Here is a 15,355-nt window from a genome sequence, read left to right on the forward strand (position 1 = left end):
AGCTGCATGTCTCTGGACTGTTGGAGGAATCTGGAAAACCCAGTGGGAACCCACGCTGCCACAGGGAGAACATGCAAACTGTCTACAGAAGGACCGCCAGACCGGGAACCGAACCCTGGCACCTCTTGCTGTGAGGTGACAATGCTAACTCCTACACTTCCTGTATCACTTGCTGTTAATGTTGATTTACTCATCTTTGATCATTTGTATAACTTGCTTTTAATGGTTTGTATTACTTACTTTTAACGGTTCGTATTACTTATTTTTAATGTGCCGTACTGCAGCTTTGTATTGTGTGCCCTTTCCCCCCACATATAATGGTGTATTGTGCATCTTATCTTGTACTGTTTGCTTGTGTTTGTTATGGTTTGTCAAAGGACTGCAGATGCAAATTAGCTCCAGCTATACTCTGGTACAGTGCATGGTCAGTGCATACAGTGCATGGTTAACTGTACATGGTCCCTTTTAAATAAAAAAAATATAAATTGTATATATAGATAAAAAATAATAATTATAATAATTATATATATATATATATGTCTGCCGTGTGATGGACTGGCGACTTGTCCAGGGTGAACCCTGCCTTCGCCCCTTGACATCTGGGATCGGCTCCAGCGCCCCGCGACCCTACTGAGGATAAGCGGTTCAGATAATGGATGGATGGATGGATGGATATATATATATATATATATATATATATATATATATATATATATATATATATATATATATATATATATATATATATATATATATATATATATATAATATATATACACAACCGTGCAGCCCAATTACTATTTTGTGTTGGTAAATGGAGCTAGATCAACTCTCTCTTAGCTTTAACCCCTTAGACAGTCTGTATCTCCCATCTTTAAGATAAATAAAGACACAGTGTCTGCCCAGCTAAATGGACAAAAGGTGCCCTGTGGAGTTTTTCTGTACTCAGAAATATTTTTTCCAATCAATGCTACTCATTGAAATGCTTTGTCTGTATCCCTGAGACCTCAAAATCACATTGAATGCTTTTCCGATAGAAAATAAAAACCAGACTCGATATTGAAAATAGTTTTCTACAGATTTTATTTTGTATTTACCTTTAATGGACGAATAGAGGGGACAATTGAAAAGACATGATGAGACATGCATCCATGGCTGAAATCAAACCAAGGATATTGTCATTGCTTCCGTAGCAACAGACGCACAGTATGCACTCACACTGTGGTCACGACACCATTGTGTACACAATGTTGCTAAATGTTATTTCCTATTTTTAATAATAATGTGAGTGTGGAAACAAAGAAAGCAATGTAGAACACACAGAAATACAGATGATGAATAAATAAAGATGTGATTCTGCCTATTTCTCAGGTCAAATTTAGTTAGAAATTGTACACCTTTTAAAGTAAGTGAGAGATCCATATATTGATATATATATATATATATATATATATATATATATATATATATATATATATATATATATATATATAGAGAGAGAGAGAGAGAGAGAGAGAGAGAGAGAGAGAGAGAGAGAGAGAGAGAGAGAGAGAGAGATTGGGGAAACTTACAAGAGCTGAGAGAGAACACAGAGCACATAAGCTACAGGAATGTGAGTGAGCGAGTTAGTGAGTGATGGAGTAGGAGGAGAAGGAGGGAGAGTGGACAATATTGATCTGAACACATGCAAACACATATGGCCGAGTGTTATACAATTTTTCTGCTTGTGATGAAAGAGGACAGGAAGTGGCATTGACCAAAGAAGCAGTGAGTGAGTTCAGTCACTCGTTCGTCTGCTTCGAGATGAATGACGACACAGTCTCCATCCAGAGCCACAGAAGACATTACATCACATTTTTTGTCATCGTCACCGTGTGGTCATCTGAGCATATTTCAGTATTCTCTTGCTAACTGCCTGCTGTGGTTTTAATGAGTTGTTTTGGTCATGTGACCCAGCCAGGTAATAATTAATAGATTCCAATCAGGAAATCAGGCTTAAGTTGGTTTGTCGCATGGTCAGTTTGCAGCTCCACCTCATATGTTCCTTCCTCTGTTATCTACATGTAAACACTTTTAATGTGTAACTATCTGTGAGTTGCTATGGTGATTTCTTTTAATGGCTATTTGATTGAGTATTTAGATTTGCATTTTCACCGCGTACAGTGTATGCCCATACAAGACCGAATCCCTACTGCAGCGGCCGGTGTTTGAATCTGACCCATGGCCCTTTAGTGCATGCTGGCCCCAATACTGGCCAAAATGTGTTCTTTTTTATTTTGTATGTGTCATTCGTACGCGATACTTTTTATACTTTTTATTTAATACATTTCGTAATTTACATCTGTAGTCATGTGACTACAGATGTACAAATGCTTAACTAGCATTCAGTAATTAGTGCCATCATTTCCGTTTTAAGGAATCCTTTCATGAGAATGATAACAGCCGTGAAGGTAATTAACTGAGGCCTTTGACTTCCTCTTGATATCCACTATTTGTGGATTTGTGTTCAGACACACACATTGTGGAGGGAATGGTTTTCATAGACCGAGTAGTCCTCTTTATACTGAGTAAGCTAAGTTTCCTGTGTAAAATTGGCACAGTGTGACTCTAAAAAGACAATGAGTTGGGCCCCTGTACGGTACTCTTAATGGTAAAATGTATTTTTATTTGCTTATGCTAAAAAAATTATCTTAGTGAATAAAGACAAATCATTGTAAAACACTGTTAAAATGCTCATAAATATATTACCACAAAAGTGATAACATCCTCCCTAAATGTCTGTCTAGCACATTAGAAACTTGCTGCCTTATAAGAAGAAAATAATTAATAACAATGCCTGTTCTCTTCCCATTGTTCTGCAGACTGTGAGCCAGTGTGTGGAAAGAAAGCAGCAGTATATGGTTAAGCGGAAGTTGTGACGCCAAGAGACACAACGAATGAAAGACACTGGCAGAAACGGGAGGGAACATAATGATGACAAAGAGAAATGTGATTCAGGAAAAGAGATGTGAGCTGAAGAATAGTATGAGCATCTTTATTGGTGACAATTGTAAAGACTCTGAAAGATGCTGCTCACTCTGTAAGGGCATGTTTGAGATATATAAGGTCCGTGCCAATTAAAGATGCGTTAGATGGTTTCCTACCACACAATATGGCCTTTCAGAAGTACATGTGCAGGTTTGCTTTGTCTCACTAATGTGCGTGACACTACTCTGCCTTTTTCTGTTTACTTCAGAGTATGTTTGTCAAGTCTTTTACAGCATGCATGTCACACTGTACGTTGACCTTCTGTCTTTCTCGTACCTCCTCATTAACGGCCACCGGGGTGCAAATAAACTGAGCGTGTTTTGTGTTCATTATAGAGATGAACCGTAAACCATATAAAAGCTATTCCCCCTCACAGAGTGACCCTATTCAACCGCCCGCACTCCAGGATATTAATTAAGAGGAGCAAATCATTTCAAGCCAATGGAAGTTGCGCTGAAGGGAGCTGCAGTTCAATAACGGGGAGATATTACCTTTTATTTAATAGCTTCATCACAGAGAACAGAGTGTGTTGTTACCTTGACAACAGACACACCTCTACTATAGTATCCCATCACTACCACTAACATGTTCACCGACATGCTCACTAACATGCTCACCAACATGCTCACTAACATGCTCACCGACATGCTCACCAAGATGCTCACTAACATGCTCACCAACATGCCCACCAACATGCTCACTGACATGCTCACCGACATGCTCACTAACATGCTCACCAACATGCTCACCAAGATGCTCACTAACATGCTCACCAACATGCTCACCAAGATGCTCACTAACATGCTCACCAACATGCTCACCAACATGCTCACCAACATGCTCACCGACATGCTCACCAACATGCTCACCAACATGCTCACCAAGATGCTCACTAACATGCTCACCAACATGTTCACCAGCATGCTCACCAACATGCTCACCAAGATGCTCACTAACACGCCCACTAACATGCTCACCAACATGCTCACTAAGATGCTCACCGACACGCTCACCGACACGCTCACCAAGATGCCCACCGACACGCTCACCGACACGATCACCAACACGCTCACCAACACGCTCACCAACATGCTCACTGACATGCTCACCAACATGTTCACCAACATGCTCACTAACATGCTCACCAACATGCTCACTAACATGCTCACCAACATGCTCACCAACATGCTCACTAACATGCTCACTAACATGCTCACCAACATGCTCACTAACATGCTCACTAACATGCTCACTAACATGCTCACCAACATGCTCACTAACATGCTCCACTTGCTATCAGTGCTGATGGTGTTAATGTCACGCAGAACAGATTTGCGCAGCCACACCTAACGAGGTGTCCCAATGAATCCAGGAGGATTATTGACATCAGCTGATTGAAAGTGCGATGAGTTTATCTCAGGTTGTTTCGCAACACACACACAGAGAAAGATACCAACACTGCACAGTAGTTGGTGCAGTGACGCACTCCTCCGTTGGTAACAGATAAAGACAGACTTGCAGATGGACAGATAGGCAGGCAGATGTATGCGGAAGTGGGTGCGGCCCGGGTAAGCCTTTTTTTTTCTGTGTGGGGATTACACAAACGCGACGTAGAAATCTTCACACTCATTGAGGAGACAGTGCCTACACAGTACCGCAGACCTGCTGTGTGGGTGACTGGCACAACACGGATTGACTGACACTCAGTGGTGGCATTTAGACAAAGTTGTGCTTCAGCAGGCTGGAATGCAAGCTCACACACTCACACATGCCGCTGGTACTGTGGGTGTGTGAAGGGAGGCCTGTGAGGTGTTGGTCCCGGATGGCCAGTGGGCACCAGATCTTGTCTATAAGTCCAGATAAGGACAAATTAGGAGGTGTGAGGGAACAACACACACCGTGTAATGGATCCCCTCAATTACTCATTTGTTTATGATGCCTGTAGCTCAGTTGGCTTCATGCAATCTTGAGCGTGTGTGTACACGCGTGTGTGACATGTGAATATCTCTCGTATACTTCATCTGTTAAGCCGCCTGTGTGTTACAGTGTTATGAATGGGAGCACTTCTGATGTCTACCTCATGGTGACTCTCGATCTGAGTACCATTCCACATTTATTTTTATTTTCGGACATTTAAAAATTTGTCTTTTCTCCAAGGTTGACTTTCCTATTTTTCTATTCTTACTGTTGCCTGTCCAATGTTAAACTGTTCTTCAGAAACTGCCATAAAATACAGACAATATTCACAGCTCTTGGCATAAGCAGTTGTTAAAAGACTTTCCAGAGCTTCCCAGACCAAACTAACCAATGATCGATAGAAGCAAGTGAGTCACACATTAAGCAAAAGGAAACAGAAGAGCAAACAAGTGAAAAACAATGAGCACCATTTAGAGAGGCCTTAAAAGCTGATGGCCTCTTGAAAGCTTCCCCGAGACTCGTCAACTAATTATTTCTCAGATCCTATTCTATACTTCCGTCTCGTCACTGTAATGTAGCCATAGTTTCTCTTGTTGGCCCTTTGCATTATTCCATGTATTTAGAGCAATACTTACGGGTCCCTGGATAAAAGAACAATAGATAAGCACAAGAGAAATGGAAACATCAACAATATAATGCAATACAATACAATAGGTTTGCAAATAATACAAACTTGGTTGTTTGTTTAACTCAACTTGAGGATTCACAACGTTGTTATACAAAGTGTTTTTAATATTCTGTCAACCCTATTTACAATGATGGAGGAGTACATCTTTAAAAAATACGTAATGTAAGTGCCACGTCACAGACCAAGCTTCAAATAGCAATCATATTTTTAAGGATCAATACAATTTAAAGTTTCATAAAGATAGATGAAATAGCAGAGTTGTTGCTTTACATTAAAATGTAGGGCTTTCACTCAGTTCATTAAAGTAGTACAGTACTTAGATGTACGTAGGTTTGATCAATCAAAAGGCAAAGGACAAAGTTGTATTCGTCACACTGTATCATTGTCACATTTGATGCTATCTTGCTGAAGCGGGTTAACACAAGCAACAACAGCTTGAGGCACAGACACACAACAAAACAGACTTGAAGTGCTGTGCATCTGTTGTGTTTTGCTGTCTTTCTGCTTTCTGGTTTAATTGCTCGCCTCTTTCCCCTATTTTTCAACCTAATTAACAATAATTGAACACAATGCAATAAAACTAGAGTCAAGTCCCATTCACTACTATTTTGTTTAAAGTGATCTACATCTAATTATATTGTTAAAAAAGAACATTTCCATCTGACCACTCTTGCCTTGTTTAGCCACTCATATATCATAATCAAATACTATATCTCAGGAGCTATAATTGTACTATAACAGTATAACTGGACCTTATCGTATTTAATCTCCACTCTTTGAGTGACTGTCTTCTGGCACCGAATTTTCCATTGCGATTGACTCATAATTCGGGGGCATCCTGCTTTCCTGAGGCAGAACCATCTAAGTCCATTCTCTGTATCTTTCAGTCTGGCTGCAGTGCGCCGGAAGCAGGCCATAAGAGTCTCTGAGAGAGCCAGCCAGGAAACGAGCTGTGCGCTCTTCTCCTACCCGTTCTCCGCTCCTCCACAGTCATCATCATCAGGCACCGTGCCTTGCCCCCCCCTCTACACCCCTCCCTTCACTGTTTCTACTTTCACTTGCTCCACTCTCTCACCCTCCCTCCCTCTTGTTCCTATGTGCGTCGAGAAAGTCTCCTCCTCTCATAGTCTGAGCGCACGTCTCCAACCAGTCTTTGCGCGCGTACAAACTCTCCAAGAGAATTCCCCACGGCCGGCCCTCCCCTTTCCGTTTTTTTTTTGCCGCCCTCATTCATTCATGACCCGGGATCGGTGACGTAGGAGATTCCTCGTTGCCCACTGCCGTAGGCAATAACGGGATCCTTGAGTATATATGGGACACTGGTAGCCACCAACCAGCACACTCTCAGTCGCTCCGACTCGGGAACCAGAGCTTCAGCGGAGATAGCAGGCTTTACTTCGCCCTCTTAGGCTAACTCGCTTTGGTCTTTGGTTCAGGATGGACTCCTCTTCGATTTCTCGGAGCCGACGATGCTCCATCATACGCAACTGCAAAAGTAAGTTTCTCTCTATTTTCTTTGGTTTTGGATACATGGACGCTTCAGACATAGCGCTACTGTCATGCTGCTTTTCATAACTTTTGTAACAATTTCTAAGTTTTTAAATGTAACATCCAATACGGATACATGTTTGGATAATGATACAAATTAGAAAGAAAAACAATTTTACGACTTAAAAATGATTTAATGTGAAGTAGAATATAACAGGGGCCTTGTATTAACACGGAGAAAGAGCTGCTACGTTTGGACACTCGTGTGATTAGGCTTTGCGTAAAGCTCGGTGCGTAGCGCCGAGGCATACAGTTAACTTATTGTAACACAAAGCTGTAAAGTGTAGACAGTCGATATTGAATTACATCAAATACCAGTGCAGTAGGCGCAAATGTACACGAGTTTGCACTCAGTTTGCCGTTGAAAGGCACGATAATGGATGATATCGGAACCATGGACAGCTCCCGCTCACATCCCTCTCTTCCTGCTTTCCTTCAGGCGGTCTCTCCCTCTGGCTGGTGGTGTGGCTGGTCCTCGGCAAGCCAAGTCCGACATCGGCGTGCCCGCACCTGTGTGTGTGCTACCCGACGCCCATGACTGTGAGCTGCCAGGCGCAGAACTTCACCACCGTCCCGGTCGGAGTGCCCTATGAGTCGCAGCGTGTATTCCTCCAAAACAACCGGATCACAGAGCTTAGAGTTGGCTCTTTTGGCTTCGGGACGCAGGTAAGAGGAAAACAACTTTTACTGAAAGGGAAAGAGAAATGTGAAGCTTAAGTTATATGCATAGAAACGTTTAATTTCAAGATGCTTTCAAAATGTTCCACGTTTACAGTTACTATCCATTAAGAAGAACAATCACTGATCAAGTCATGTGTTTATTTGTACCAGGTCCTGTGGCTGTTCGCAAACAACATAACGTGGATTGAGGGAGGGGCATTTAGTGAGCTGAGGGACTTGGAGGAGTTGGACTTGGGGGACAATCCCAGCCTCCACAGGCTGGAGGGGGGAGCCTTCCGCGGATTAGAGAAGCTCCAGAGCCTCCACATGCACCGCTGCAGACTCACTGCCCTGCCCCATGACATCTTCCACAAGCTGTACAGCCTGCAGTTTCTCTACCTACAGGTAGGGGCGCTGGAGAGACATACAAAGCATGCATGCAGATAACTCTGAGACACACACACACACACACACACACACACACACACACACACACACACACACACACACACACACACACACACACACACACACACACAACATGCAGCCACCCACACCGACACACAGCTTCCAGTTACACATATTACAAATTACAGTGTGTCTGCTGTTTTTTCAATGCTAATCCCCCTCCATCTTTCCTCAGGAGAATAATCTTCACTTCCTGCAGGATGACATCTTTTCTGACCTCATCAACCTGAGCCAGCTTTTCCTGCACGGCAACCGTATCCGCACCCTGTCAGAGAATGTGTTTCGCGGGCTGGTCAACCTCGACCGCCTTCTCCTACACGACAACCGCATCAAGCAGGTGAACCGTCGCGCCTTTCGAGACCTCGGTCGCCTGACCATGCTCTTCCTCTTCAATAACTCCATGGCGGAGCTGCCGAGCCAGACCCTGAGGGACACCCAGGGCATTGAGTTCCTCCGCCTCAACGCCAATCCCTGGTCCTGTGGCTGCGAGGCCCGCGCCCTGTGGGAGTGGTTCCGCGAGGCTCGTGTCTCTTCATCGGAAGTGATCTGCGCCTCCCCTGCCAACCGCCGCAACCAGGACCTCCGCTTCCTTCGCGAGATGGACTTCGCCCTCTGCCCCCTGCCAGACCCTGGCTCCATCGCCGGCTCCACCACCACCACCTTCAGCACCAAAACCCGCTGGTGGTTCCACAAGAACAAGCCCCAGTCATCAACGAAAGGTCTCTTCGAAAAATCCTCCGAGACTGTCAAAGCTGGTTTGTACGGGAAAAGCCCATCCACAACCACCTCAGTAGTCAAGTACGAGTTGGGGGAGGAAGAGCTGGCACTGCCCAAACTCGACGCCGAAGAGTACTGGGTAAACTACGGCAACGAGGACTCAGGTGTCACCCTGCGGTGCGTTGAGCTCGATTGTCCACCTGAGTTCGACATGCCTCCATCTTCTTCCTCTCCCTCATCCTCCTCTCAGTCTTTCCTGGCACTACTAGCCGTTTTTGTTTTCAGCCTCAACCTCCATCTGCTAATTGGTTGAATCTAACTCTTAGTACTACAACAAATTCCCCTTCCAGCCTGTTTTAAAGGCTGTGAGAATACCTGTTAAACTGTACACCCTCTTTGCCCGCTTTGCTGTATGCCATTCCTCAAGGCACAGCGAGGGAGATAGGGGGATGGTTAGATTCTGAATCTACCACTTACAGGGCTTAACACTTTTCAGGGCTGATGAGAACTATTCAGCTAAGATCATATGTATCTACAATACTCTACAGGTATGGCTTTCTGTGTCTCACCTGTATGGTGTGACGTTATGATTCCCTGTAATCAGGGGTACGAGGGCTGAGTCCATTACTAATGTCAGTGCAATTTGATAGCAGTTGTGAATGATGTTGTCAATTTTGTCATCTTAACTTATAGTTATAACTGCTATTTCTATTAGTGCATCCAATTAACTGGCTGCTAATACAATTACTGTTAGAATCAGTGCACAGTAATGACAATAATGTAACCACTTAGTGGCATGTAGATAGATATGTATTTTTGTGATATTTGATATCTGTGGTGCACTCCAATCACTTTCATCTTCATGCAGGAGAGAAGGGTAGTGCTTGTACAGGACAGAGCACAGTGAGGTTAACGTTGAGACAGAAGACAAGACAATATGCTGTGAGGGAGGAGAAGAACAAGAGGAATGCACAAAGGACGTCAATGAAGAAAAAAAGGAGGCAAAGATAATGAAAGGGAGAGATAAGGAAAGAGTTATTCCAAGAACTAGGATTATAATGAGGAAGAGATAGAAGGAGGGAAGAGGGGGGGCAGTGTTCATGGAGCAATACGAAAAGAGGCAGTCAGAATAGCGAGACGCTAAAAGGACAGGGCTGGCAGTAAGAGCAGCAACTTGCAGGAGAGAAGAAATAAATCCACTCGTCTGTGGTGGTCCGATCCATCCATCTCACACACACCGCACCATCTGTAAATGTGTTGTCGTTTGAGACAACCACAGAGAAAGAATGCTTCCTGTCAGGAAGCCAGAGATTTGGATTTGTGGATGTCTTTTTGTGACATATTGATATACTGTGTAAATATTGTTGACTTGATTGCAGATGAAGATCTTGATAAAAAATACTTGATACAAATACTTCCTGAATCATGCTTTTCTTTGGGGCAATATTTGCAGAATTTACTTTAGAAAATTATTCAAGGTTCTTTGTATTATGGGACAGTACAACTAAAAACCAAAAGAAACACAAGAAATGACACCAAAGATTACACCAAATGACTCCTGAGAGGACTGGCCACTCGACAGCTGGAGGTGCTCAGAATGGCTCTTGCTGAGAGGATCCATCTTTGCATGTCTGAATGAATGGATTAACATGCTGGCACGTCTGAAAAAGGCAAATACGTCAGTAAGTTTGTCACTTCACTGATTCATTGGTGGGCGATGCCAGATGGACAGACGTGGTGGAAATTAGCTGATTTGTAAATACACTAAGAGACCAATTAAAGAGTCTGGTGACTGTCAAAGCCGGAGACAACAGGAGACACATTAGGACTGACACACTGCCATGCAGACAGAATGGGAAGTGCTAGAGGAGTGGGCTTAAAAGTCAAACATAGTAGGGAACTAATTAATGCTGAGACTGCATAAATACGGAACGAAAAAATGTTCTGAGATGGCGAGCAGCAGAAATAATGTAGAAAAAGGGAGGAGGAAGTTACCAAATATAGGCATCCGCTCTCTCCTTCAGCAGCGGTTAATAATCTTGCCCTCTTCAAAGCATGTTCCCACATAGCCTTTTAAGAAGCGAGATACAGTAGGTGTTCTGATGTATAGCAATTCCATTTTTTTTTCTTCTTCTATGTACTGAGTTTCCCTAAAGCTTCCTCCGTCACTCAAGGCCACAGATAGGATGGAAGGAGAGGATCCCAAAGGTGACAATCGTACAGCAGAGATGTAGTAGGAGTGAAGGAGTAGGAGGTAATGTTAGAGGTACAAACAAAAACACACACACATACACACACACACACACACACACACACACACACACACACACACACACACACACACACACACACACACACAAACACACACATAGATCTACCCACAAAGGCAGTCGACCTCGCTTCAACGGATACAACCGGGAGAAAAACGACTGCCTCTTTGAGATTTGAGGTCAAACTGAGCCCAGATGCTCTTCAGTGGCCATGACAGTGAGGGCTGCTGGCAAATTACCAAAGTGACGGTTATACCATTTGTTTCCATGTTCAATTCATGTCTTGTATCTGAGACAAAATAGATTGACTTATTTGTTATTAATTTTCATGGAAAAGAAAAGAAATTGTCATTGACAAAGGAAACATGAAGAAAGTATAAATTCACACTTGATTTAACCAAATGTGTATCTGTTTCAGTCTCTCTTGGCATTTGTCCAGGGAAAACAATCCAAGCACACACACACACACACACACACACACACACACACACACACACACACACACACACACACACACACACACGCACTGCCATTGTGTAAGACCTCCAGGCAGTTGTCCAGCTTTCTCAACTGTGAAACTGTTGAGCTGAGGATAACAGGAAGTGTGGAAGTAAAACTGCATGAGCAGCATAAAATTCTTGACCATTCACCGAGATTTCGAGTACAGTGACCCCGCAAGCTTCTGTGCTCCAATGACATCAATAACACCTGCTCTTGCCAACTGTAATCGTCATAAAATAATACTGATGGTTATGCATCACATGTAGGTATAAAATTATACATATTTTTACAGATCCAAACTCACTATGGGCCAACATCTTGTGTGATTGTGATTGTCTCTGCCGACAAGTTAAAAGAAACCTGGTTACAACTTCCATTACGTTTTGCACATGAGACACCCAGGTTCACATTTAATACTCTAATGTGCACATATGTCCATCGTAAAGGTTGGTGTCTATTGCGATCACCATTCCCTCTTGTCCTACTGGTAGTCCAGATATCCCTTCCTTACACGATTCCAATGTAAGTGAAGGGGAAACAAGTCCAGTTGTCCTCATTCTGTGCAAAAATGCATTGAATAAATTAGCTGTAGCTAATATTCATGTAGCTAGCAGGTCTTAAAACTCAACAGCACATTGTGACAATGTCCAGGTTTTTCCATACGACTATTTATTCAATAGAAAGTAGCTCTAGATAATTTTTCTTTTTTTGCTGACATTTTCAGTTAATTTAGCAGTTAACAAGTAATATTTTATGTTGTTGTTGTCATAGGAACTTTGCATCCTGCAGAGTGATTGGGCAGGCAGGTACATATGCTAACACAATTATTTGGCAGGCAGAGGAAGATTCAGTGTATGCTTTTCACAAAATAAAAAGAACATGTTATGAAATTATGGGACCAGATTCTAACTAATTTTCACTTTGTCAAACAATATGTCGGTACCAGACTTCTCTGAGCAGACGGACAACAAAGCAAACGCAAAAGCTGTTACATACAAAAGTCACAGGCTCACACTGCAAACACACACACACACACACACACACACACACACACACACACACACACACACACACACACACACACTGTGTAGCATGGAGCTCACAGCTTGTCATGCCTATATAAGGATGAAACAAGCACATCAGACAGCTCATTCTTCTCACTCCAATTGGTCTCCAAGCTTTTGTGTGGCAGAAAGATTCCATGACGCACATTCTTCGTCGAGTACATACAAACTGTGTGGATTCGATTGGACAAATTCAATGTCACTCAACCATGAGACACAGTCGCGGGCAGGATGTGAACATATCTGTTGAAGCTACAGTGTGTTGAATGCATTATTAATAATGATTCCTAGTTTATTCATGAGAGGAGAGGGAGCCCAACAGAAATGGAGAGTGGGCTGATTGCTGCAAGCTCGTTCAAATGTGTCAAATGCCTCTCTACTTTCTCACAACTTGCCTCCACCTGCTGCGCCCTCATTCCTTTATGTCATTTTCTCTCCCTCACTCCCTTGCGCGCACACACGCACATACTTGCACGCGCGCACACACACACACACACACACACACACACACACACACACACACACACACACACACACACGCACACACACGCGCACACGCACACACGCACACACACACACTTCTCACTTTCTCATGCACTTACATAATCTGCATGTTGTTCACCCTGTTATCTCTTCAGGAGTTGATTTTTTTTTCACCCTCTCAGACCCTTAATTAAGAAATCTCTTTCATTTTGTGTCACCAGCCTCTTGCTTTCACACATACCCTCTTTTCTCAAGCGCCCTTGACGTCATGTCCTCTGCTCTCCATTGACATTTTTTCAGTTTGTCCTTCTAGCATACATCCTCCAACATGATCCGACAAGCTCTTCTGATTCATTTATTTTCATTCACTAGGAAACTATATGTCACTTCTATCCACCCATTTGTCATTTGCCTTTGGTTTGTTAGATTTTGATTAGTTTTTTTTACATTGTTTTAACTCCTGTTTTCTTTTTAAATTATTGATAAAATTCTATTGGAATAAAAAAAAACCAGCCTTGAGGGCACACATATAGTCTCCTTTTGTGCTTCAAAGTTTCTAGGAATCAAAATATTTTCCATATAAAAGAGATGAGAACAAAGGTTTCTGCAACAAGTCAACATGAGAGAGATACCTTTGATGTGGTGTGCAGCACTGTCATAGTTGGTGCCCATTATTCTTTAGTTATGTAGATAAATGGATACACATAAGAACATATGGGCACATATACACGGGGTAGATACATTTTAAAACAACACCTATCCAAAAAAATGCAACTCAGAACAACAAAAAGCACCTAAAATGCTCTTCAGCCCTATCCTACAGATACAAAAGTCTAAAATAGCCCAACAATGAATCAGAAATAGCTCCTTAACCAAAATGCTTAAATGTATATTTCTGATCTCCTGGTAGGGAGCGAAGGAATCTAAATAAATTCACAGTAAGTAAACCTATATTACCTTTTCAGAGTTGATGGAAATGCAATAAAGGCAGATTTTTTTAAAAATTGATTCTAAATTCAGTGTCACCATTATTACCACACTCCCATGGATCATGATGCAAGTTAATGTCTGCTACAAAATTAGATGAACATACATTTGTAAAAGCTACGGCACAGCTGGTAGTGAACAGTCAGAGCTCCCACCAATGCAAGTCAGTCAAATTTGACTAAGATGGCAGCTGACTCATTCATTGACGTATCGAGAAAATTGGATACAGCGTTGAATGCAGCGCCTGTGTTGAATGCAGCGCCTGTCATTCCTTTGAAAGTTACTTAGATGCGCATAAAGTGGACAAAGTTTGACATACAAGTACATAATTCAGATAAAAAAAACCAGATATTCTGGTGATCTTAGCCATCACTGGCAAGGCCTGTAGAATGAATGCTAGGACAAGGTTTTGAGCCACAGAGGCTGAGTTGCTCTTTGCTTGAACCCGGTCTGACAAAACGCATTGGTAAGCTTGAATAGATCGTGGCCAATATACAATAGAATATTTTAAAAGAGAAAGTATTTGTTTATGGTCTTTTATTAATAAATATTATTATTATTCTTTTCAGTAATTGCAGAATTGTCATGGTCACTTATAAAGTAGGTTACTATAACATCTTCCCCGAAGGCACCTCAAACGAATATCTGATGTTGTGTATGATTGTTATTATGCCACTTACTACAGATACACATGCATAACCATGTCTAAGGCCATTGTTGAGAGATCGATCACGCTACACCATTTACTCTAATCAGTTTTGTGTAACAAAAAGACAGAAAAAAGGGAAAACTCTTTAACGCCAATATGGAATGGGCTGTTGACAGAATGAGCTGAAAATGAGTATTTGTGTAAATGTGAGGGAGAAAGAAAGATAGCAACAGAAGAGGTGTGACGTTTGAGTCATGTACTTGGAACGCTTTGCAGGCGAGAACATTTGGAAGGCTTAAGTGTGTACGCACACACACACGTGCAAATGCACCCTCCTTGGCAGCTTTTGCCGTTGCTGGTAACATTACGCCTTGAG

At 42.4% G+C, this 15,355-nt stretch overlaps 1 protein-coding gene across 1 annotated transcript; it reads left to right on the forward strand.

Moving 5' to 3' along the window:
* Window positions 1-6,978: 6,978 nt before the first annotated feature.
* LOC137793373 (reticulon-4 receptor-like 2) lies at window positions 6,979-9,822 on the forward strand. Its single transcript, XM_068589459.1, has 4 exons — window positions 6,979-7,127; window positions 7,620-7,846; window positions 8,012-8,245; window positions 8,484-9,822. Exons 1-4 carry the CDS (start codon window positions 7,070-7,072, stop codon window positions 9,336-9,338), a joined length of 1,374 nt encoding a protein of 457 aa, XP_068445560.1. The 5' UTR covers window positions 6,979-7,069; the 3' UTR covers window positions 9,339-9,822.
* The last annotated feature ends 5,533 nt before the right edge of the window (window positions 9,823-15,355 follow it).

This window comes from Clinocottus analis, unplaced genomic scaffold, assembly GCF_023055335.1.
Source record: "Clinocottus analis isolate CAN_PGR_092001 unplaced genomic scaffold, fCliAna1.0.p SCAF_220, whole genome shotgun sequence".
NCBI lineage: Eukaryota > Metazoa > Chordata > Actinopteri > Perciformes > Cottidae > Clinocottus > Clinocottus analis.

Bases quoted from the DNA above. Each gene is read 5' to 3' on its own strand.
- LOC137793373 (XM_068589459.1), top strand. From the start codon at position 7,070: ATGGACTCCTCTTCGATTTCTCGGAGCCGACGATGCTCCATCATACGC. The intron at 7,128-7,619 runs GTAAGTTTCTCT...GCTTTCCTTCAG, and splicing joins CATCATACGCAACTGCAAAA to GCGGTCTCTCCCTCTGGCTG. The intron at 7,847-8,011 runs GTAAGAGGAAAA...TATTTGTACCAG, and splicing joins CTTTTGGCTTCGGGACGCAG to GTCCTGTGGCTGTTCGCAAA.